Genomic DNA, 23959 nt, shown 5'->3' on the forward strand with positions numbered 1-23959 from the left:
GGCAAAATACCACGCCGGTCGACGCTGAATGTACTCACTTGGGCCTTCTGTGTCCAGCACATCCATTCAGCCACGAGAGATTCTGGGATTTAGGTGGGAGGGGTCAAATTGCGATTGACTGCGGACTCCAGCCATTCACAAGCGGCTGGAGTTGGGCGGAGGAACAGGGAAGAAGAAGAGAAGGAATATCGTGATTGATGGACAGCTGAGCCGCTTGTGAAAGACTGGAGCCCAAATATTCATAAGCGGGTGCAGGCAATCAGTCACCTCAGTGCTATCGCTAATTGGTCTCCTTCCAGTCCAACGGGAATGTCAGTGAGAGGGAGGACGTGCTGCGCCTTTGCTGGGCGGGAAAGTACTGAACTATATTTTACAGCCAAACTGAGTAAATGTATTTTACTGAATTCTGTTGAGAGTATTTTAACTTTTAACTGGTTAGTTACATTGCTTCAGTGCAACAGCATGATCACAAATTATTACACGTGGAGTCCTGTAGCTCAGTGGTAGAGCACTCGCCTTGCAAGCGAGACACCTGGGTTAAATTCCAGGCGGGGCGAAACCTTGGCCAAGTTTCCTTACTCCACACGTCTAATAATAATCCCTCCAAAACAAAACAATAATAAATTGGTCATTTTTAATTCACGACTGTTTGTGGGACACTGCTGTGCACAATTGGCTGCCGCGTTTCGTCCACAAATATACGGTTAATTCACTTTACAGTCTCTTCTGTGAAGCGCCTTGAGACGTCGAGAAGACGTTTTGAAAAGCGCTATATCAAATGCAAGGATTATTATATTATACTGCGCCACTGTAGCTCCTCTGCTGGGCGGGAATGGTATTTTGGCCAACCTTGGACATCTCTTAAGTCGGACAAAGCCCCCAATGCATCCAGCCTAACCAGCTTCCAATGTACTTGCGCAATTTTGTGGAACATCATTTGACATATGTAGTTTTCGGAAATCTTGAGACCGTACGAAAGAGGAAGTGGCTCAAGTTCAGCAACGCTTCCTGTCTGGCTTTGCATTTTAAGCACAAGGTTTATTGCCATTTGACTGCAGACCTTAATGATTAAACCAGTATATTTAAATAGATTTTGATTGATGCAGATAAAAGATGTTTAGAATCTACATGTATTTAATTAGCAAGAATATGTAAATTGTATATTTACTTAAATGTTTTAATAATAATAATCCTTGCATTTGATGTAGCACCTTATCACGTCTTCGAGATGCCCCAAAGTGTTTCACAGAATATATTGTAAAGTGAATTGACTATTTTTGTGGTTGAAATGTGGCAGCCAATTGTGCACAGCAGTGTCCCACAAACAGTCGTGGATTGAGTGACCAAATTATTATTTTCCGGCTACTGGTGTACACATGGGCAAACGCTTTTATATTGTCATTTAAGTAGTGAAGTATCAGACATTCTCGAATGCTAGAAAATTATTTTTGTGATGTTTGTTACTCAGATATCTGTAGGGGATCTGGGAAATGTACTTGAATATGAAAATACAGTAGTTTGGTTCTCTCCGAGGCACACATCATCAGTGTTCCATCGTCAGGTATCTATCAGCAAGAAGAGTAATTTTAGTGAGACTAAGAACTACAAGGAATGTCAAGCTCGAGCCTTAGCTACACCTAATACTCTCTGGAATTAAATAAGTCAGTTGTGTCCCTCCAGGGAGTGACCAAATTATTCTTTAGTAGGGGTAATATTCCCTTCAAAATAAATAAAGTATAAACCTAGGATATGACAATGGATGTCTAATAAGCACAATCACATTGTCGATTTAAGAGCACTAAGCAGAAATCTTATAAGAGGAAAAATCGAAACGGCAAAACCAAGAACAAAATTACATTTGGAAAGCGCGTTTCACTTCGGGAGGACGTCCCAAGGCACTGGATGCAATATCTCAGGTAATTTAATGAATGGGAGAAACAATAATAATAATCCTTACATCTGGTAAAGAGCCTTTCATGTCCCAAATGTCCCATGACGATGTCCCAAAACACATCCCAAAATTGTGACTTTCTGTAAAGATATTCATAGAGCATACAGGAGATACACTTGCAGTCTGTTAATTGGATATTGACAAAAGCTGATTAATGGACTCTTCCACTCTGTGTATATACCCAATGGCTGGATTTTTCATCTGTTTTAATAACTAGTGACAGTAAGGTGCAATTTTTCAATGTACTCAAAACTTTCCCTTTTTTTAATCTTGTACAGAAAATGCCAGAAGGGTCAGAGGACTGTAGGCATTGGCAGACCCATTGACATCCATCCCCTGTAACTGTTCAGTACATCCATCCAATCCTGGCAATGGCACAGGGCAGCCAGCAGATTGATATTCAGGTGCTGCATGACCTCCGACAACGCTTTCCTGAGATCCCAGAAGGAGTGGTATCTCAATGCATGCTACAGGTACTGTGTGAGGGCTCTTTCGCTGCAAAACACTGTTGAATTTTGGAGTTACAGCTGAAGAAAATAATTGATGAAGCATTCTAGCTGCATGTTCATGCTAACTTAATTCAGTGCATATGTGTGTCAGTAAGAGTAGTTTATTGTATAGAGAAGAATGTTGTGGTTCTTGATTCCAAAATCTTTTAGTTCTCGATCTTAATTTTTTTGAATTAAAATTGCTTTTACTTGTCATCTCTCTCTGGAACTAAGCACTCTGGGACTCTACCCTGTGTGAAGAGCACTATATAATTGCAAGTTGTTGTTATCTCTCTGTTTCCAACATTATCCTGATGGATTTCAGTGTTTCCTGAAATTTTGACTTGTTTTACTCTATATGTTTCATCTTTTACAATTCATAGTGGCATTGAGAAAAGACTGTTTCAAATATACAGCAATCAGCTATCTTATTTGGCAGAAGCACCGATATTTGCATTTGTAGATGTGGGTATGAAGAAATACATCAACAGCTATTCAACAGCAGTAATATGCTTGGAAGCCTTTTGGCTTCAGATTAGTGAATTTGAGGCCATTTTAAAATTTTGCTCTGAAAAAGATGAACCATTTTTGCCTTTAACAATGACCCAGTTTGTCCTGGGGCCTAATTTGGGAAAGAAGTTTATTGAAGCACTGTGAATGATTTTTACTCTAAATGTGGGGGGAGTGGGGGGAGATAGAAAGCAAGCTATTACTAAATGCAATCAGTAATATTATATTAACTTTTGAGCTAAATTATTTGACTGTGCAGTTGGTCGGACACCTTTCCACATTGCTCAACGAGATGTATTGATAATTGTAAACCTTAAAAAAAAGTGAAACAATTTTGAGCTCTGAAATTGGAGTAACACTTTGAGTTTTGTGGATATTTTGGTACTATTGCATTCCATAGCATATGCTGATTTGAAAGATCAGATTAGGATGTTGGACCACAAAGCATATTTTTATCAATTTTTCTGATGGTTTCATACAATTCTGATTCTTATTGCACTGCAACATCTGGTACTGGGGTGTGGGTTTCTTTGGCTTCTCAGGTGTTTATTTACCCAAACGACATGACTGGTGGAGGAATAGAAGTAAAGCAATAGAGGCATTTTTAAATTTGCTCCTCAATTTACTTATCTACCAAAATTCAGAAACTCATTTCATGTCGGACCTTTGCAGTTAGTATGTTTGGGTTGGCTGAACATAACATAACATGTAGGAGCAGGAGTAGGCCCTTCGAGCCTGCCCCGCCATTCAATCATGGCTGATCTTCTAATCTAACTCCAGCTAATACCATAACCCTGCCTTATCCCCATATCCCTTGATTTCTTTTGCAATAAGAAATCCTTTATCTATCTCAGTTTTGAATATGTTCAAGGACTGAGCGTCAACAGCCCTTTGGGGTAATGAGTTCCATACATTCACCACCCTTTGAGTGAAGAAGTTCTTCCTCAACTCAGTGCGAAAGGCCTGCCTCTGATTTTAATTAAGGTCGTGACCCCTGGTTTTAGTTTCTCCAACCAGGGGAAACAATCCTCCACTATCTACTCTATCATGGTTTTCAAAAACAATAATAAATTGGTCATTTTCAATCTACGACTGTTTGTGTGACATTGCTGTGCGCAATTGGCTGCCACGTTCGCCCACAAATATACAGTCAATTCACTTCACAGTATATTCTGTGAAGCGCTTTGAGATGCCTAGAAGACGTGAAAAGCGCTATATCAAATGCAAGGAATATTCTTATTATCTTATAGGTTTCTATAAGATCCCCTCTAATTCTTCTATATTCTAGAGAATATAATGAAATTGTCCTTTCTTCTAGTATGGAAGATTAAATTTACAATATCCTAAGCTTATGCAGTTTTCCTCATTTGAGACCATGAAGAAAACTACTGTAATTAACTTTCGCTCTGGAGGATCATAAAATATCTATATAATGGTTATATATTCCTAAAATGGTGAAAACATGAAAGCACTAAGAATTTTGATTGATGGAACCCAAGCATTTTTGCAAGAAAAATAGCAGCATTTCAGAAAATTTACTCGCTACATGCTATATTCATAGTCAGCAGAAGGTTTGTTTTGTATTTTTTTAATGCATTTGGTTTCGAAACTACAACATTCATTTGCTTGTATATTACATTGATCATAGAGTAGTACAACACAGAAACTAATCGGCCCATAAAATCTGCTCTGGCGGTTTTCTTCACAGAATCTAATCCCCTTCTCCTGCTTGTTCCATCCATGCCCTTTAATCTTTCAAGGGTCTATTGGATTCCCATTTAAAATTGATAGACATTGCCTCAACAACGTTTGCTGCTCTTACCTCTTTAACCCCATCAGGCGAGGAGTGTGAAAGTTCTTACGCCGCTAAGTATAATAAGTATCAGCACGCATTGAGAAGTTGCAGTGTTTCGCAGTATGAGGATTTTTTTACATCGACTTTTTATTGAAAATGCATGCTTGAAACCGTCATTTTTTGTACTTAAGCTGCAGTATGATGTTATAACAACTTAACTTTATGTTGATTTCCTTCTTTCTTTTTCTTCCAATTAAGAATAACAATAATCTGGAAGTCTGTTGTTTAGCCCTTGCACAAGAGAGCAACAAATACCTGTATGGGGAGTTCCATAGCCCTGATGACACCAGAATGAGCAGGAACCACATGCTGCAGATCAATCTGGGTATCCAGCCTCCGACTACTTACCAGACAGGGGATGGAGGTCAAATAAATGGGGGTCGAACACTGGTTCATAGCACAAGTGATAGTCACATTGAACCTCAGCGAGGAGGTGGCAAGCAGCTTGTACGTCTAATACAGGAGCCGCACTCTGCTCCTGCAGTTGTAGCAACTCCATCTGGCTACAACCCCTTTTTCCTAAGTGACCAGGGACGAAATACAGGTACTCCACCGCCACAATCTCAACAGCCAACGTCCCTTCAACCAAGCATGAACACATCACCTATGCAAGGTCTTTCTCCACCATATCAGCCCATACCTCGATATACCATGAATCCTATTACCGTTACGTTGTCACAGAACCTCCCATCTGGTCAGACTGCTCCCACTGCTTTGCACATACATGGTGGTCCATCACAAATGCAGAATACTCCCTACGGGATGGGTAATTCCATTTACATTAGGCCAGCATCCCAGGGTACTTCTGGACGACAAACTCCTCAGAACACTGCTTGGTCTTCTGGCCAGTGTTCTCTTCCACAGTATAACCATCATCCTCCACCTGTTTATCAGCCTCCACAATCCTATCAATCTTCTCAGTATTCTCCCAAACAGCCACAGCTTCCTCAACAAGCGTATCGATCTCCTCCTCCATCACAGTTCAGCTCTCCCTACAGCTCTCCACAGCATCAGGTACAAACCAACCAACAAAGTCATCAGACGTCCCATGTCTTCATGCCTATTAGCTCTCCAACAATGTCTCACCTACCATACCAGCCTCCGCAGAATTATCCACAGCAGGGCAGTCAGCCAATGTCCTATATTCCTTACTCTGTATCTGGAATGTCCAAAGGTCCTATGAAAAACCAGATAGAAATCAAATTAGAAACACCCCAAAGATCTGGTGCCAGCAGTACCCGGAGTTCGTCCCCAGTAAGCAGTCAGCCTGCTTTAAGGAGTCAACCTACGCTATATATTGCCACCAATCCTTCTGGCTCACCGTCAAGAGGAATGTCGGGACAAATGAACATTGTTCAGCCACAGCCAGTGTATAGTGTACAGCCCACGTATATTCATCATCAACCATCACGACCTAGATCTTCAACTGCTGGCAGTAACCAGGTTAACTCTCCACGTGTGGTTGTAACTCAGCCAAATACTAAATATACCTTCAAAATTACAGTTTCACCGAACAGACCACCTTCAATTTCACGAGGGGTGGCATCGCCTACTTTTGATCCTGGGAGCATTTTGAATTTAGTTGATTACCAAGGAGAACATCCAGGAGCCCCGGAACCCATTCAGCCCATATCAGCCATAACAGGATCTGGTGTTGATAAACGAACCGAAGAGCAACGGAGAAAGTCCAGTTCAGGATCAGATGACTATGCTTACACTCAAGGTACAGTATTCTGTTCCATAAAAGTTGCACACCATTTTACATAATTTTGCACAAGAACATGGAATGAACTTGGTTGCCATATATTAAATATAAAGCATATTCCATCAATTCACATGCAAAAGCTTGATGACTGAATATATTTGTGGATGTTCTATCCACAGAAGTGATAGAAAATCAGTGTAGAAGTATTCTTCTTGAAAATGAAAAATAAAATTCACAGGCTTGTACCAGTCCAGTCCATTTAGTCACAGAATATAATTTAGCTCTTTTGCTTAATATATGCAGAAAATGTTACAAAAATTCAAACTTGAATTTAGCTGCCAAAAGGAACTCGAATGCCACAATGTTTTAAAATTTATGTAGCAACCAAGTCCAAAGTATTCAGATTAGCCGGGTGGTTTAGCGGTAAAACATCTGTGCCCCTTTGAGGGTAGGTTGCGCAATCTTGTCTACACTGTTCTAAATGTAATCTTATTTCTGAATTAAGTGTTAATGAGGGTTGCAATCATAATGGCCATCTTGATTGTAAGTTGGAAGCTGAAATATGCTATTTACACATTATATAACTTGTTGGTAAGAACGTAGTTAGAATATTGAGGAGTAAAAAGCAGTTCTTGGGAAAATGCAGCTTAAATAGTGTCTGGTGCTGGAAAAGACACCTTAGAATTCAGTACTTCTTCACACTAATCTGCGAGAGCTCTGCTGTGACCAGAGATTTCTTTGGAATGCCTTCTTACAGACAAGTGTGATATACTTGGAGTTCTCTGGAGAACATAAACTGACCCAGGCACCATTTATGTTGCGATTTTCCTGATGAGCACTTTTAACCAAAGATTATGTGATCCAGAGCCTTGGGACGGCCTCCTGATTTGAAAGACGCTATACAAATGTAATGATGTTGTTGATACTAAGCGAGAAACCTGAGTTCAATTCCAGGCAGGGCAAAACCTTGGGCAAGTTTCCTTACCCCACACGCCTAATAATAATCCCTCCAAAGCAAAAAACAATAATAAATTGGTCATTTTCAATCTACAACTGTTTGTGGGACATTGCTGTGCTGCCGTGTTCGCCCACACATATACAGTCAATTCACTTTACAGTATATTCTGTGAAGCGCTTTGGGACGTCTAGAAGACGTGAAAAGTGCTATATCAAATGCAAGGATTGTTATTATTACGTTTAAAGGGAAATTGCTGAATTGGAAGTGGTCAAAAGAGAGTTGATCAAGGGTAATTCCAAGTCTCCTAAATTATAAAAAGAGAATTTAAAGACTGGACTGTGGAGACAATTGCAAACCTGATCTAAGCCTTTAAAGTAGTTTTTAAAATTGACTGATCACAACCAAAGGATGTAAAGAAGAAAGATGAGGTTAGTTTATTTTTCTTAAGACCAGTTGATCTGCTACTAATGCTGTTTAATTGGATAAATTGTGGGAAAATGCTGCTGAATTTAAGAATAAAAGAATAGGATGGATTCCATTTCGTCGAATGAGTTTATTTCACCGCAGTATATTAGATTGTTAGATCTTTTAATCCCATGTTCCTGCCTTTTCCCCACTTGGAAGAAGTTTGAGAGTTTGCCCACAAGCTCACAGTATTTACTGGTTTTCTTTGACGAGGTGACAATGGAGCTTGATAACGTAAGGCTGTGGATGTTATATATCTGGATTTCATAAAGGCCTTTGATACAGATCCTCTTGAGAGGTTGGTGCTGAAAGTAAAGGAAGTGGCAATCAATGAAAGTATATTACAATGGATACGGAACTGGTTGACCGGAAGAACCCAGAGGGCAGGGAATGTCATCGGACTGGGAAAATGTTATCAGTGGAGTTCCACAAGGGTCTGTTTTGGGACCTCTTTTGTTTAATATTTTCATAAATGACCTGGAACTAGGAGTTGCAAGCACAGTGGCTAAGTTTGCAAATTACACCAAGTTTATGAAGGTGGTAGATCACGAAGCTGGTCAAGATAGGTTACAGGATTTGAACATACTTAGAAATTGGGCAAACCGATGGCAGATTAAATTCAATGTGGAGAAATGTAAAGTACTTCACATGGGAACCAAAAATCCTGGAAGGAACTATTATTTGAATAGAAGAAAAATAATATGTATGGAAAATGGAAAGGTTCTGGTGGTCCTGATTGACAATGAATTGAAACCCCCAACAATGTTCTGGGGCAGTGAGTTAAGCAAATCCGATGTTGGGATGTATTAAAAGATCAATAGCAAACCAAAATAGTGGGGTAATCCTGCCACTGTATAAATCATTGGTGATACCATACTTAGAGTACTGAACACAGCTCTGGTCGCCACAGTGCAGAAAGGATATTGGAGAAATCGAGAAGATACAGAGGAGGGCAACCAAAATGATTGAGGGAATGGAGAGACTGGACTATAAGGAGCGACTAACTAAATTGGGCATGTTCACGCTGGAAAAGAAAAGATTGAGAAGCGATATAATTGCTGTCCTTAAGATTTTAAAGGGGCTAGACGATGTAGAATCATGACAGGCTGTTTCAGCTTGTCCAGAATAGTAAAACCGGAGGACACAGCCTGCAATTGAAGGGGGTAAATTCAGAACAAAGCTACGGAAGCACTTTCAGTGAGTGAATAGTGAACCTGTGGAACAGGCTCCCTAGGGAGATGGTTGAAGGAGGAAGTGTTGATTCTTTCAAACACAGATGAGATAGTTTTCTTTTAGGAAATAACATTATGGGATATAGTACAGAGATAGTTCGGTACATATGTGCATGCGATCGCCAGGAAGGCGAACTAGACGGACCTTGGTCTTTTTTCGTCTAGCATTTCTTATGTTAGTATAAATGAGAGTCAGGGAGCAGAAGGGAATTGTGCTGTAGTCGTGCTCCTTGCACCACCTGCAGGAAATGATTTCCAGAGCAACACCCAATCAGTGTATTTAAGCATACAGTATGCAAGTCACATTTGAGCTTGCTTGTCTGTCTGGGTAAACTCGCAACAACTTTCAGCAAGCTATCTTTGTCCTTTTATCTCTGAACCCTTACTTCTACAGTTGGTCCAAATTAGCTGAATATCACAAAATAATAAATGTGCAGTAGAATGATAGGAAATCAGAGAGGAAAACTACTGTATTAACATAGATGATAGAACAAAGAATTTGTAAAGGATTTTAAAAAGGAAATGAACAGTTTGTTGGAAATTAAAGCAATTTAGGTTTATTAGGTAATGTGATAGGTGTCAAAGGAATCTTTTTGTAAATTGGATGAATAGACCAGATTGACCAATAGTTATCTCTGCCCCAAATTGTTACTATTTTGTTTTCCTTGTTGTTGGAGACAATTGACTGACTAATTTTGATTATTTGAGGTTTAATTTGATGCACTGTAGAGATTTTCTCCTGACATTATAAACACAGCATTAGACACAGCAAAAGGAGTTTCTTCAGGTTCCAGGGACCTGGCTGATCAAAAAAAGCAAAAGCAGTCAATGCTGTGGTGTATAATTACTTTGCAAAACAAAATCAATTTTGTAAAACAGATTTATGAGATCTGAGATTGAACACTTAGGCCGGCACAGCAGCGTGGGTACGATAATCAGTCTTAGCACTTCTGGATGAGGAAGGTTCATCCAGATTGCCCACTTCTGATTACTGTGAGATATATATTTGAATGTGTATTCAGCTGGATATTGGATAGCAAAGGACTTATTTCTTCTGATGCCTCCCATGGCTGAATAGCATACCAATTGAGCATTGTGTATGATAAACAGCTGTTTGGGTGAGGTGCTGGAAAGCAGCCGGAGACTGTGGAACTAGCTCAGCGTGATGCTGTTAGCATCTTGGATGAGTCAAATGTGGAAAGATTGTAAAGGTTAGTTTAGAGAAATTTTACACAACTCTATCTTGTGAGATTTTACTTGTGATTGATCTTCACCCTAAGTAGATTCTGATTGGGTTTGCTTTACATAAGTGAACCAAAATGAACGATGTTGAGTTTCCAATTTCAAAGCTGGTGAAAAATTGTGTTTCTGGTCATCATGTGTACAATTAAAAAAAATTCACTGACATTGCAGGTCAAACATTCAGATAAACTATATGTAGTATACAGGTGTGTGTGTGTGTGTTGTATATATACACATACACACACATACACAGGTCGTATTTAGAGAAAATCAACACCACAGAACCCCTTCTCCCAAATTTGTGAAATTAGCAAATATGTGAGGTTGGTTAATTATTTAAGTGTGCGAGTACCTATGTTCTAGCCATCTCTTGAGTCATTTTGCATAGATTGCAAAGCCCAGTATCCATTAAATCATTTAAGGCTAGTTTAATTTTGATAGTATCAGTTTGATGTATGATAAAAATAGACTAGTAGTCAAATTAATCTTCCTACATTTTGTAGCAAACTCGTATCCATGTTAGGATCGCTAACATATTAAGGCTTTTTTCATTTCACCTACAACATGATCTAAAACAGGGTGGTCCAAGGTTTTACTGCTGTGGGCAGAATCCCTATTTGAGAAAGATCTGCATAAGCTCTCTCTCCTCTCTCCTCCTCCCCTCTCTCTCCTCCCCTCTCTCTCCTCCCCTCGTCCCCTCCCCCTCTCCCCGCCCCCCCCCCTCTCTCACCCACCCATTCCTCTCCCTCTCTCACCCCTCTCACCCACCGGGCCGGTAGGACTATGCTGATCTGAAGGGCTAACAATGTTTCAATTTACTTAACACAGATGTCATCTGTACTGAGCAATTTGTTACAAGAAAAGCTGGGTCTTGACATTAAACTGGGTAATTAATTCCATATATTATAATACTATTATCCTGCCAACAAAGTTCTTTTCCATTCTATTGCTAAATATGTACTTTTTGTACTGTGTTCTTGATGATCAAAGCTTTGCTTTGTAGTACTTCATTAACTGAAATACTCAAAGATTCGAATTTGGCAGTGCGACGTTGTTAAACATTGCTAAAAGATGAACTTCAATCACAAATTAGAGGTGGAGGCCACATTTTTAAATATTAAAAACATTTAATACAAAGCCCTTCTGCACTGAAATGCTTCCATGAAAACAGTTCTAAGATTGCAAGCCCTTTGAAATATTTATTTGATATTGTAGGAATTATTAAACATGCTATGTGCCAGTTTATAGTTTACTCAGGGAACAAGTAAGACAATCATTTTATAACCTTGGCATAATCGCCAGTGGCAAAAATTGTTGTTTAGCAATAGATTCTTTTCTGGAGGTAGTTAGTGAAGTCAGTTTGTCAATAATGGACTGAAGCAAACTAGTCTCTTGATAAAGCAAGCCTATGAATTTTTAAAAAAATTATCTGCTAAATTTACAAGAAATAATGGTTCGTGTTTGACTTTGAGTTACTCGAGATGATCCTATATAAAGATGAGGATTATTTTTGTTTTGGGTGATTAGCCATCTCAGCATTTATTTTTTGTCCTGGGCGGGGAAAGAGAAGGATTATGTAAAATAACCGATTGGATTCTGGTCCTGATTAACCTTGAACATACATTGAATTGCTACTTAAAAGCGATTTGTTATAAGCACACTTCTGAGGCTGATAGTTTTTCCATTTTCAATGACTGATTTCACTGTATCTCTTCAGCATTGTTACTCCATCAGCGAGCACGAATGGAACGATTATTAAAAGAGCTAAACCTGGAAAAACAAAAGCTGGAGAAGCTGAAGGCTGAGGTGAATGAAATGGAATATGATCTAATGCAGCGGCGACTAAGGAGGGTGAACTCCAACGCATCAATTCCTACTGTAAGGCTACTGCTTAATTGTAGCTTACTATCTATTTTAGCAATGTAAATAGTTAGAAATGGTTAGAAAAATATACTCGCTGTTTGCAACATACAGTAAAACTCACATAAGTCGTATCAGTTGGGATCATAACATTTACTATGACTTATGCATAGTGGTAAACTTGCACAAGACGTATCATATATGACTTATGTAAAGTTATGTATAAGTCGGATTTTATATGACTAACACATACAGTACACAAGTGTAGGCTGGTAACATTAAGGCAAGGTTTGTGTACCATGTTTAACCCATGCATAATAAAGCTATGGTAGCCCATTCTTTTCATATACAGTACTTGCACAGTAATGTACCTCATGCAGAAAAAAAATGTACTGGACATTAAATGGCACAAACAAACGGGTTCAAAACCAAATCGTTTTAATTTAATATAAACTCTTACGCGGAGAGGGTTGGGGTGCGTATGTGCGGTGTTCCGTTCGAGCCAGCTGCGGGAAACAAAGTTTTGACCCGGTAAGTTTGATAGCAAGTGCGGTAGCGGCATTATGCATTACTTGTTGGTTAATTTGATGAGTGCATATAAGTTTAATAGGAAATTGAACGGGACTCAGGTGGATGTACAACTTAGACGATTATATGATTTATACAGACAAGACTTATGTGAGTTTTACTGTATTTAATTGTTTGATGGGTCACTTTAACATGTAATCAAAGTTAAATTTTTTCTAGGACAATTTTCTTTAATCTTATATCTTCACTTTCTCTTCTGAAGATTGCGATATGTTCCAGTACTTTCCTGCATAATCATTATTATTAATGTGTAAGTCTTGAAAGTGACTCTTAGACAATTTGACGTTAATGGTACTGCATCCAAACCGGATTCTATATACACCACATACACTCTCACATTCTGGTGGGGTCTCTGAATAGTTGCTAGAGGACAAAGCACAAAGGATGTTAAGATTGTTGGTTTATGATAAGTGATCATTAATGATTCAAGCCAATAAATATGTGGCAGTATTGCTCAACCAGTACAGATTTTTCTTGTGCTATATTTGTCATGTTGGATCATTATTTGCTGTTAAACAGATGCTGCTATTATTTCAAAAGTTTGAATTTGGCGTCAAACTAGTGCAGTTCAAAAAGATTGCTACTTTTCCTCCCATTTTCTCTGATGCCTTTTGCTGTGATGTGGATCCCAGATTGAAACATCCCATTAGCATTTTGTCTTAAGTGGCCATTCTTTCATCATTAGCTGAGACCTCATTGGCTGATGAGGATTCTTTTCCTTAAGGTGCTCTCTACATTTTGGTATAGATGTATAGATGATTTAGTACCACTTCCTACAAACCACTGATGCAATTCTTTCAGGCGATGCATTTTTAATAAGGGCTTTATGCCTAGTCTATGCAGCAGCATCCTGCAAGAGAGTAAGTAAGTTGTGGGGCTTTCGGGATTACTTTCGGTCTTTCAGACTGGATTATGGAGTACATTAACATTTTTCTTTAATACTTTTAAATTGGTCAAAGTCATCATCCCTAATACACACATTTGACTCGGTCTCTTCAAATTAACCTGTTTACTCTGATATGAGGATTTTCCCAAACCGCATCTATGACTGAAACGCTAAATAGATAGATCCTACCTTCCAAGAGATTACCAATAATAAGTTCCAAATGTTGTATTGCATTCTCAGTGTAAAGGTTATTTGAATAATTGAACTCCAGATGCAATTTACTCCAGATGCAATATTGCTTCTTCCCTTACTTCTGAACCTATTCTGATTCCTCTACTGTGATATTTCTGTGGATGTGCGTTCATCTGCCTTGTCATGCTGTGGGGATAACTTGACCTATTTGTGTAATAAATGGAAAATAAACAATTTTAGAGGGAAGGAACTCACATTAAATAGTACATCAGACATAAGGACAGCTAATGGTAAACATCCGTGATTTTTATTATTTTAACGATGATTAGTGAGTGCTGCCCACAACACCTATTAAAGATGAGTAATGTTTTTACCAGTACTTACCGGTTTAGATTTATAGATGATTATTCAACAGGAAAAATTATTATTCTAACAGCAAGAATAATATGCCAGCAAACAAAATGTGTGCAAAACGTTTGTAAGTTTTCTTTCATTGATTATGAATGCACAGCAAAACCAAGTATGGTATAATGTTGGTTTTAGGATCCAATTTTATAATTAATTTTGCACTAATTCTGGTGTATGAATGCTTAGTTTATTTTCTAGAGCTAAATTCCACCGGCGGGTGGGTCGGTAACCTAAGAACACCAATTTAAAATAGTTGTTAAAAAAAACGAGAGGTGAGGAGAAATTTTTTCACATAGCGAGTTATTCGGATCTGGAATGCATTGCCTGAAAGGGTGGTGGAAGCCGATTTGATAGCAACTTTTAAGAAAGAAGTAGACAATTATTTGAGGAAAACAAGTTTGCAGGGCTATTGGGGAGAGCAGGGGAGTGGGATTAATTTGGATAGCTCTTTTCAAAGAGTAGGCACAGACACAATGGGCCGAATGGCCTCCTTCTGTGCTGTATAATTCTATGATTCTAAATGCCAAGAACTAATCACTGCTGCTTGGCTCCCACCTACACTTTCTCACCTCAGGCATTGAGTGCATTGACCTGCACAGATGCTCCATGAACTTTGTGGAACCGCTATGTCTTGTTTGATCCTCAAATATCCTTCAAACCCAACATCCAGTCTCATTTGCTCACCTTTCACTCACTTCCTGTCTCTGCCATTCTCTTTCTTCTCGGGCTCATTCATGCCTTTATCGATTATTCTAATACCCTTTTCCCGGGACTCTCCACCTCCTTTCTTTACAAGTTACAGTCAGAACTCTGCGCTGTATCCTATCCTGAACCACCCTGGGCTGTGTGAGCCCATGACCCCAAATGCTCGGTTCCACTGTACGTCTCCCTTTTCCCCAGCAGATTGAATTCCTTGGTGCTTACTTTCAAATCCCTACATGGGTTTGCCCCACCCTACCTCTGCGATATTTTGCAATCCTACTGCTCCCACCACTCTGCTCAGCAAACACCAAGCCTGATCCTACCCTGCCATCAGTGGCCAATCTTTCAGCCACTTTGCACTTACTCTCTATAACTATCCAGAGTCATTTTGCCTTATAGTTTGGTTTAATGACAACATACACAATCTGATAGTTTACAATGTCCATATCTGATTCAGCTATTGTTCAGTTATAACTGAATCAGATATTGTATGGACATTCCTAGAACAACAGTGCATTTCACTTGACCAACTCAATGTTGGTCAAGTGAAATGCACCTCTGGTCTAGGATGTGCATCCTTTGAGCATGTTTATGTACATTATTTTGTATTTTAAGCAATCTGTATTTTCTCATGATCTTTTTCTTATCTTCACAGCCAGAGGAGATGACTAAACTGCGGAGTCTAAACCGACAACTCCAAATTGACATTGACTGTACTTTGAAAGAAATTGACCTTTTACAATCTGGAGGTTTGTGGTTTTTACTACATTTTAAGAGGGTGAGGGAGGTATTAACGTTAGAATTGCCATCTGTGTCCTTAAGCAAATCCATGACAGTTGATGCTGGACAGGTAGGTGTACATGAAACCTGAAGAGTTTCATACTTGCATATCAGGAGTTAATTATTTTAACCAGATTTTTTCCCTATTCTGTCAGTCCTCCTATAGTTGCATGTATTTGTTATGGGTATTATTAATTAAGGGTTTACCAAGCAAGTTGCGGTTTCTGCGGACTTATCAGAATTTGTTTAAGCTCATTTTAGAGCTGTTTTGCTAATGTGATTTCTAATGAAGTCTCGCTATCATGAATTACTTTTAATAAATCCTTTCTGGGCACAATTAATGTTGTGTATCGCTTTTTAATGGTGGTTTCCTGTAGTGCATGTCTTTTCCCAGTCACTGATGAGATTTATTGAATGCTGGAACCTTGTAAAGACCTGGAGGATTTTTTCATTTTCTGTATGCCCAGCAATTATTGGTTTAATCAGTATAATTAATTACTAAGGAACATTTTACTATCTCAGCAATAGAATGTTATTAGGCAAGAACAAAACAATTTAATCCAACAGCTTGTTATCCTTGATTGAGCCATGCTGGATAAGTACCTTAAATATATTTTAAGTATAAAGCCAAAATAAGATTCCTATTTCCTATGTTTTGAACACTTTTCGTAAATCAGACTGTTCAGTTCCAGACAGAACTGGAAAACCTGGATCTAGGTGATCTGGAACTGCACTATATACCTTTCGCTGAAAATGTAACATCTTGCAAAATGCAGTTCATGTTGGATCCATTGTCATAGACTGATTTGAAACTGAGCTATTCATTTTGTAGCTTTCCAAGGGCACAAAAAGACAACTAAGTGAAGGGCTTTCTCCCTTAACTGGTAGTTTTTGTTTTTTTGGGAAGGGGAGGAATCCAGCAGAAAATGTGTCACTTTTATGCAATACCAAAAAGAAATGCATTTGTTGTGCCAGCATAAATTTTACACCCATTGTTATATTATGACAATTTTGCTGTAATTTTAACATCTGTTCTGTTCGAACCCCAAAACCAGCTCTGTTTGCTCAATCTACCTTACAGACCATGCACTCAGGGTTTGTCCACTTCAGTGTTGCCTGCTCTGTCACTACCTCATCCCAAATGTAGCCAAAAAGCTCATCCATTGTTACCTCCAGACTCAATGTTTCAAACACCTTACTCACTGGCCTCCCCTGCTATACCCTGCTATACCCTCCTGAAGCTCCAGATGATCTAGAACTCGCGCAGACTGCATGCTCTCCTATACAATGCTACACAAACCTAGGACTTCCATTCATAATTGTTGTGTTGCTTCCTCGCACTCAGTGGATCAAATTTGAGATCCTCTCCTTCAAATGCCTCTATGTCCTTGCCCAACTCTACCTCTGCTATCCCCTGCGACTCCACTCCCCCGCCACTCCATCTGTTCCACCAACTCTGCTTCATGTCCCCACCATCTGGAGCTCTTCCAAAATTCCTCTGACTCTCCCACCTACAAAACCCCCGCTTTCAAATCCAGTTTTAAAGTCCTTCCTATCTCTGTACACCCTCACTATGAAACATTCTCCCTTTCTGTTACAATTGTAAATTTTGTTTTCTGTCACTGTATTCCCTAGCAACACAGCAAAGCACTTTTCAGAGCTTGTCTATGTGGTTAAGAAGATTAAATATTTACAAGAAATCTAGATCTAACCCTATTCCCATCTTCAATGTATCGCTAAATGAGTTACCAACCAGTTCATAATGAAAATATATATTCTATAACTGCCTTTGAAGTAAATAGGTGTATGAGCATTGGCCACCTCTGAACTGCTTGTAAAGTACCATAATCGAGGATTTTTTATGTCTTTATTGAAATATTTTTATGGAAATATTCTAAAGACACTGCCAAGTTCAAGTCGATCAAACCATTTCTTCTCTCCCCCACCCCACCCCCATTTATTAGACCATTCTTTTATTTCTTCCTGGCCGTGCCTTCAAATGTACCAATGAGAAAGAAAGTTAGTGTACCTTATTTATTGTCCTGTACATTGTCTGAATGAAAAATTTCCTTTGATTTACAGTGTTTAGACTTCAATTTTGACAAATTATTTCCTTCACTGTATAATCCAAGTCTACACAGTAGGCTGCCTTTTCTACTAAAAAAAACTGAATGTGGGCACTGCTTTTATGCAGTGTCAGATTGGAGGAAGATTGCATGATTCTCCTCTCTCTTCCCCCTCCCCTTGTAGCAAACATTTGCTCAGTGATATTTCCCCCTCACACATCCCCAGCTTAATAATGGGCTTATTCCTCAAGATATTTGGAGACTAAAGTACATTCAAATAATAAACACCATACCAAAGGTATACACATTTAAGTTTCAACTTGATCTTTCGTGGGTGGGGGAAGGGTTGAAGAGAGAGAACTGGGTGGTGTAGTAGGTTAATATACTTTTTTTACTTCTTGCAGCTCGTTTTGAATCCAGTCCAGATTGATGAGGAAAATTTCTTCTGTCTAGCTGTAAGGGTTCTTCATAAAATGAGTTGTACAGTTTTAACCCAGTTCATATTTGCTTTTCATAATTCCACAGTGCAAACTGCCTGCAATTTGTCAATCTTGGTTTAAAAAGATGACTGGTATTGGAAGTGAAACCAAGAGATGACATTCTAAAATCAGATTAGTGTCCATTTTTTTCATCTGTCCATGTTGTAATTCAAAAAGTCTTTAGACCTTTTTTGTTTTAAGACGTGCACACAATTATATACTCCTGTGTATCATATGATGTAGAATGCATCTTTGTAGTTCTTATCCTTTTACTAAAATTGCCTTTCAGGACCAGCAACCATCTTTATTTACCTGATTTTAAGAAATCTTTACGTAATCTTATGCTCTATTTTCTAGATGGAAGTATTACAAACTGGCTTTTGGCTTCTGTAATTAATCCAAGATAATTTTGTTTACCAGATAGCAATCCTAAGTAGTGCAATGAGGGAACAATGAATTATGAAATCAAATCTTAAAAAAAACTTTTAAAAAGCAGCTTCGAAATGTGAAATTCTTGAGGATGGTGGATCTAATAAGTTATTGCATCCCCAATTGTAATTCACGTACTCCTGGAGACGCTTTCTTTATTCCAAAAGCTACCAGTGGACTCCGTCCGGCATGAGTATTTGGCCCCTTTTATTTAAAAAAAAGATGTTGAGCATTACATCTTTTATTATATGAATATCAGAATAATTAAGTCCTTCCTGGTGACTGCTTAAAATACGATTTGCATTTATATGGCACCTCTCGTGTTGGGAGGACGTCTTGAGCATTTCACTGGGCTGGATGATAGGGATGGGAGTTAAGGAGGTCGGAGAGGGGAAAGATGACCAAAAGCATGGTCATACACTGCTAGGTAACTTACTGTAGTTAGAGGTAACTTACTGTAGTTAGAGGTAACTTACTGTAGTGTGCAAATCACAACTGATTTCTGTCTTTTTGCCATTAGGTATCAATGCATTGCAATCTATGGGAGAGTCGTACATGTACAGGCTAATTGGCTACAAAGTAGATCATCTTATTAGCTTTTAGAGTATGGCCAGCACATCCCTCACTATTGTGACTTTATCTGTTCATGCCATTGTATGATCTGATGTGGTTGTTGCTGACATTCTATGTCCAAAATGGAAACTGATTTCCAATACTGCAAATGTGAATCAATGTTTTTTGTGTTAATGAAAATTCATTGAGATTTGATAGGAATTTTTCTATTAAAACTTGCTGGGTTTTACTTAATTGTAAAGGAAAACCTCTCAAATGAAATGTTTGAGAGCATCGAACAACCTGAATTCAATAACAGCACATTTAGACTGAAGCAACAAAGGGGAGTATTATATAACTGTTAGCTACTTTATTCACATACTCAGACCATATTGAATGTAATTTTAATGAAGAAACAACTTTACTTTGTAATTTTTAAAATATTGTGATCTCTTTCAGGGAATTTTGATCCAAAAGCCATAAACAATTTTTATGACAATATGGGACTAACTGGCCCTGTCGGAGCTGTTCCCCCAAAGTCTAGCAAAAAAGGTACGTTATTGACTGAATGATGTGCAATGTTGGGAATATTTTTTTTCTTGTAAATTCTTCGGGCTCTTTTGGCTCTATCTATACCAGGGATAGCACTATGGATTAGAAAATACCTATCCTAGTTATTGCTTTCTTATTCCTCCCACACATCAGAAAAAGAATATACAGTAGCGATTCTGTGTATTGGTATTCAATTTGGCCAAGAATTATTTCACACTAGCCAATTCCTCTCTTTAGCTGAGTTCCGCATGTAGACTTTCCTGCAGGGATCACGTGATAGTGATTAATAATCATTTTGATAGTGAGAACCCTCAATGTATTTATAGATATTTTTAACAGACCCAATAAAGTAGATCTCTAACAGTATTTTGATACTCCAAAAGAGGAATAGTTCAGAGTTATGAAGAATAAGTTTAGGGCAGAAGCAAAATAATCCTATATACAAAGTGTAATTCATTGCTGAAATGGATTACCAGAAAGGGTTGGTGAAGCCAATACAATGGACTCATTTTGGAAATTCCACAATATTATATATATATATATGGTTCCTAAGTTTTTATGTTATAATACACATATTGATTGAGCGTCCAGATCAACATTCCATTCGGGATTGTATTCATTTTGGTACTATTTGCCTTGTTAAGATGGATGTAAAGGGTCCGCACTGCCAATGCTATTTTCAAGAAAGGTGGAGTATTCCTCTTGGTTATCGTAACTTATATTCCCTTCCTTATCCAAATTTACCACCAAATCAAATTAATTCACTGCTCATCAAGTTGTTTGTGGAACGTTGTTGGCATAGATTGGCTCATGTTTGACCAATTAAGATGTACTTTCATTTCTAACGACTTATATTTTATAAATCACTATTTTACATGGAAGGTACTATATAAAAGCAGGTTGTTATTAATAATAAAAAGTACTCAGGACAAGTAACACTATTTGGATGTGAAACTGTGCCTCGCATTTATATACCGATGTGAAGCTCTTCATTTGTGTTTTGGTTTCAAATGCAGAGAAATATTGCACACTTCCAAAATATAGTGCATTCTAATATATATATATATATAGAGGGGTATTTTTTGCATTCGTCCTCATTCAGCATCTTTAACTTAAAACCCACTGAATTTCCAATTAAAGGCAGGCATGCTTTTCAATCAATAGGCAGGCATGTCAGGAAGTAGAGTTGAGTTGATTTAGTAGGCATGTCAGGAAGTAGAGTTGAGTTGATTTCGTAAGCATGTCATGAAGTAGAGTTGATTTAGTAGGGGTTTGACATTTGTACATTTGATCAGAGAGTAGAAGATTACTGTGTACCTCTGGACTAAACCAGAATATATTGTAAATTGTAACCTATTACCAGAGGACATTTCCACTCACTGCAGGCATTCAGATTTCCTCTTCTGTCTTTGGCACACAACAAACAAAACACTTTGCTTCTCTTTCCACATGATAATCATTAAAACTGCAGATATTAGAACAAACGCAATGCAATAGCAGGAGCGTAGCTATGTGGAATGCTTTTAAAGCATTATTCAGCTGGTTGAAGAAGTTCACATATTCCTGTATTCTCTAAATGGATTGGGATAACTTCTGTAGCATTCATTAGGGAATTGTGAGTTGGGATTTTGTAATTCTATATTATTGGTAATTCTGATGGGCTGCATTTATTTTTCTGATTCATGAAGCCATATTTTGATCCATCTTTTTGAATATGGTGACATTTTTACACCTTTGTAGATTGTGATCCAATGTTAATTTTATGAGGTAGCAAGCTAAACTTATAGCCAACACTGAGAAATAAATTGTATGTTTAGAACCATAGAAATTTACGGCCAAGAAGGTCATTCTGCTCATTGTGTCTGTGCCAATCTTCCTTGAAAGTAATCCTTTCAATCCCACTTAACCCCATACCTCCTGTAGCTAACTATTTTTAAGGTACCTATCAAGTTCCCTTCTTGAAGACCAATATAGATTCTGCCTCAACCACTGCTACCAGCAAGGCATTTCATATCCTGTCCGTGAAAAACAAATCTTCTGTTTGTTCATTTACTAACTAAAATTGATGCCCTCTAGTCTAACTAGGTCTAACTAATGATTTATATAAGTTTAGCATTGCCTCTTTCCTTTTATATTCTATATTCGGATTTAGAAAACCTGAGATTCCATTAGCTTTTGGCAGCTTTGTCTACCTGCCTTTCCTTAATCCTTTAAGGATGATGTACCTTAATCCCAAAACTCTTTGCTATATCACTCCTTTTAATATTTTACCACCCAATATATACTTGGTTCTTATTCTTCCTCCCAAAATGTATACCCTCACACTTGTCATTTGCCATTTCTGTGCCAAATCAATCAATCTGTTTGTCTCCCTGAAGTTGTTTACAATCTTTTTCATTGTTAAATACACTTCCTATTTTTGTGTCATCTGCAAACTTAGAAAATGTGCCCCTTTTTCCAGAATCCAGATCATTATAAATGTAGAAAATAAATGGTCCTAACACTGACCCTGGGGGTACAGCACTATTTACATCTCCATTGCGAATAGCAACCCTGTACTGTCACCCTCTTGTTTCCTGTCCTTTAACCAACTTTCTGTCCATGTTGCTACTTTTCCACTAATATCATACATTCTAATTTTTTGAACAAGTTTGTGCTGCATTACCGTGAAATTTATCTACCAAGGTTTGATTGTGAACTATCACTTGCTGAATGGAATTGTTATCCTTTATATGCAGTTATACTTGCAGCGATAACCATAGTTATCAAATAATGTGTGCCATTGTTGTTATAATCGGGTAGGAACATGTTGTGTACAAATGTACTGCACAATTAAACAGTAAGACAGTTTCCTCATGGAATTCACACATTGAGATCCCACTTTTAATAAGGTAGCCTTAGAAATTACAAAACTAATACATGCTTTCATTCAAGGAAGGGGAATGAAATGGCAAATGTAGTAATAACCTAAAGCATAAAACACTCAGAACATGGCATCTAGCTATTGCTTTGGTCAAGGAATAAAATGTGAAATGGTGAATGAAAGTCAAGAGTGAGGAAATTAAAAGGGAATGATTAGGGCAAATAAAATGGGTGTGTTGGATCACTGAAGATTTTTTTCAAAATTCATAAGAGGAGTGAATAAATTTAGGGGCGCCTTGAGGCAACGTTTGACTTTTGAATTTGAGAGTATCACACTAAAAATTGCATGCAGCTGTTATAAACTAAAATACATCTGTTCATAGTTTCAGCTTGGAGATTAGCATTTGTCATTTTAAACTAAACTGACAACAGCTTTGGTAATTTTGCAAATGGTTTGTATATTTTCAATTGAAACAGAATTATGCCAAATTAAAATAATTCTTGTGTGTATTTCTAGTCATCATTTCTCAATTCTAAGGTACATGTTTTTGGATTAGAATCTTCTGGTTAATGGATAACTCAACTTCACAACAGAAATCTTCTGAAATTTAACTTGTGCCTTCCAAAAAGCTTCATCTGTTTGCTACATTGTAACATAGCCATGTTAAAATGGTTTTGAATGTTTTTGTTCAAATTATTCGCAGGGCATTCATTCGCTATGCCTTGAAGCCAAGTGTGTCAGATTTTTAATTTGTTCCAATCAGCAGATATTCAATATATTATAAATGGTGTATGCATTGGCAATAAAATAGTCCTCCAAAGTAAATATAACATTCAACAAAAATATGCTTGAATTGAACTTTCCTATAATGCTTATTCATTCCATTATTTACAAATAATTTGCATTAAGCAGAATCTTAAGGCTATCTTTAATATGATCAAATTCACGTAAAGAATTTGTTTTCTAGCCTTAGTGCTATCCCGCCAGAAGTGTTTATGGAGGATTGATTGACTGACTGTGCATGAATCTTGAGTTTTCTGGAGGTTTCAGTTGCTCTGTGTTTGTGTTGGGTTTCTCTTCATCAGTAGTTTATTACAATGGTGTGAAATGGCTAGATAAGTAGTTAAGAAATATGTTTTTACTGTATCTAGTGGTGGTGTCTTTTCTATTTGTTTGGGGTTGTGTTTTAGGTTACT

The 23959-nt window shown here is 37.9% G+C and overlaps 1 protein-coding gene across 2 annotated transcripts in view; it reads left to right on the forward strand.

Moving 5' to 3' along the window:
• tab3 (TGF-beta activated kinase 1 (MAP3K7) binding protein 3) overlaps positions 1-23959 on the forward strand; it is a 53180-nt gene that overhangs the window by 20559 nt on the left and 8662 nt on the right. For both annotated transcript variants that reach the window (XM_042334125.1, XM_042334126.1), the window contains exons 2-6: positions 2230-2424; positions 5003-6527; positions 12124-12284; positions 15698-15791; positions 19808-19900. In XM_042334125.1, coding sequence (XP_042190059.1) covers positions 2323-2424; positions 5003-6527; positions 12124-12284; positions 15698-15791; positions 19808-19900 — 1975 coding nt within the window. In that variant the 5' untranslated portion in view covers positions 2230-2322. The remainder of the gene's footprint in view (positions 1-2229; positions 2425-5002; positions 6528-12123; positions 12285-15697; positions 15792-19807; positions 19901-23959) is intronic.

Source organism: Callorhinchus milii, unplaced genomic scaffold (assembly GCF_018977255.1).
Source record: "Callorhinchus milii isolate IMCB2004 unplaced genomic scaffold, IMCB_Cmil_1.0 Scaffold4, whole genome shotgun sequence".
Lineage (NCBI taxonomy): Eukaryota > Metazoa > Chordata > Chondrichthyes > Chimaeriformes > Callorhinchidae > Callorhinchus > Callorhinchus milii.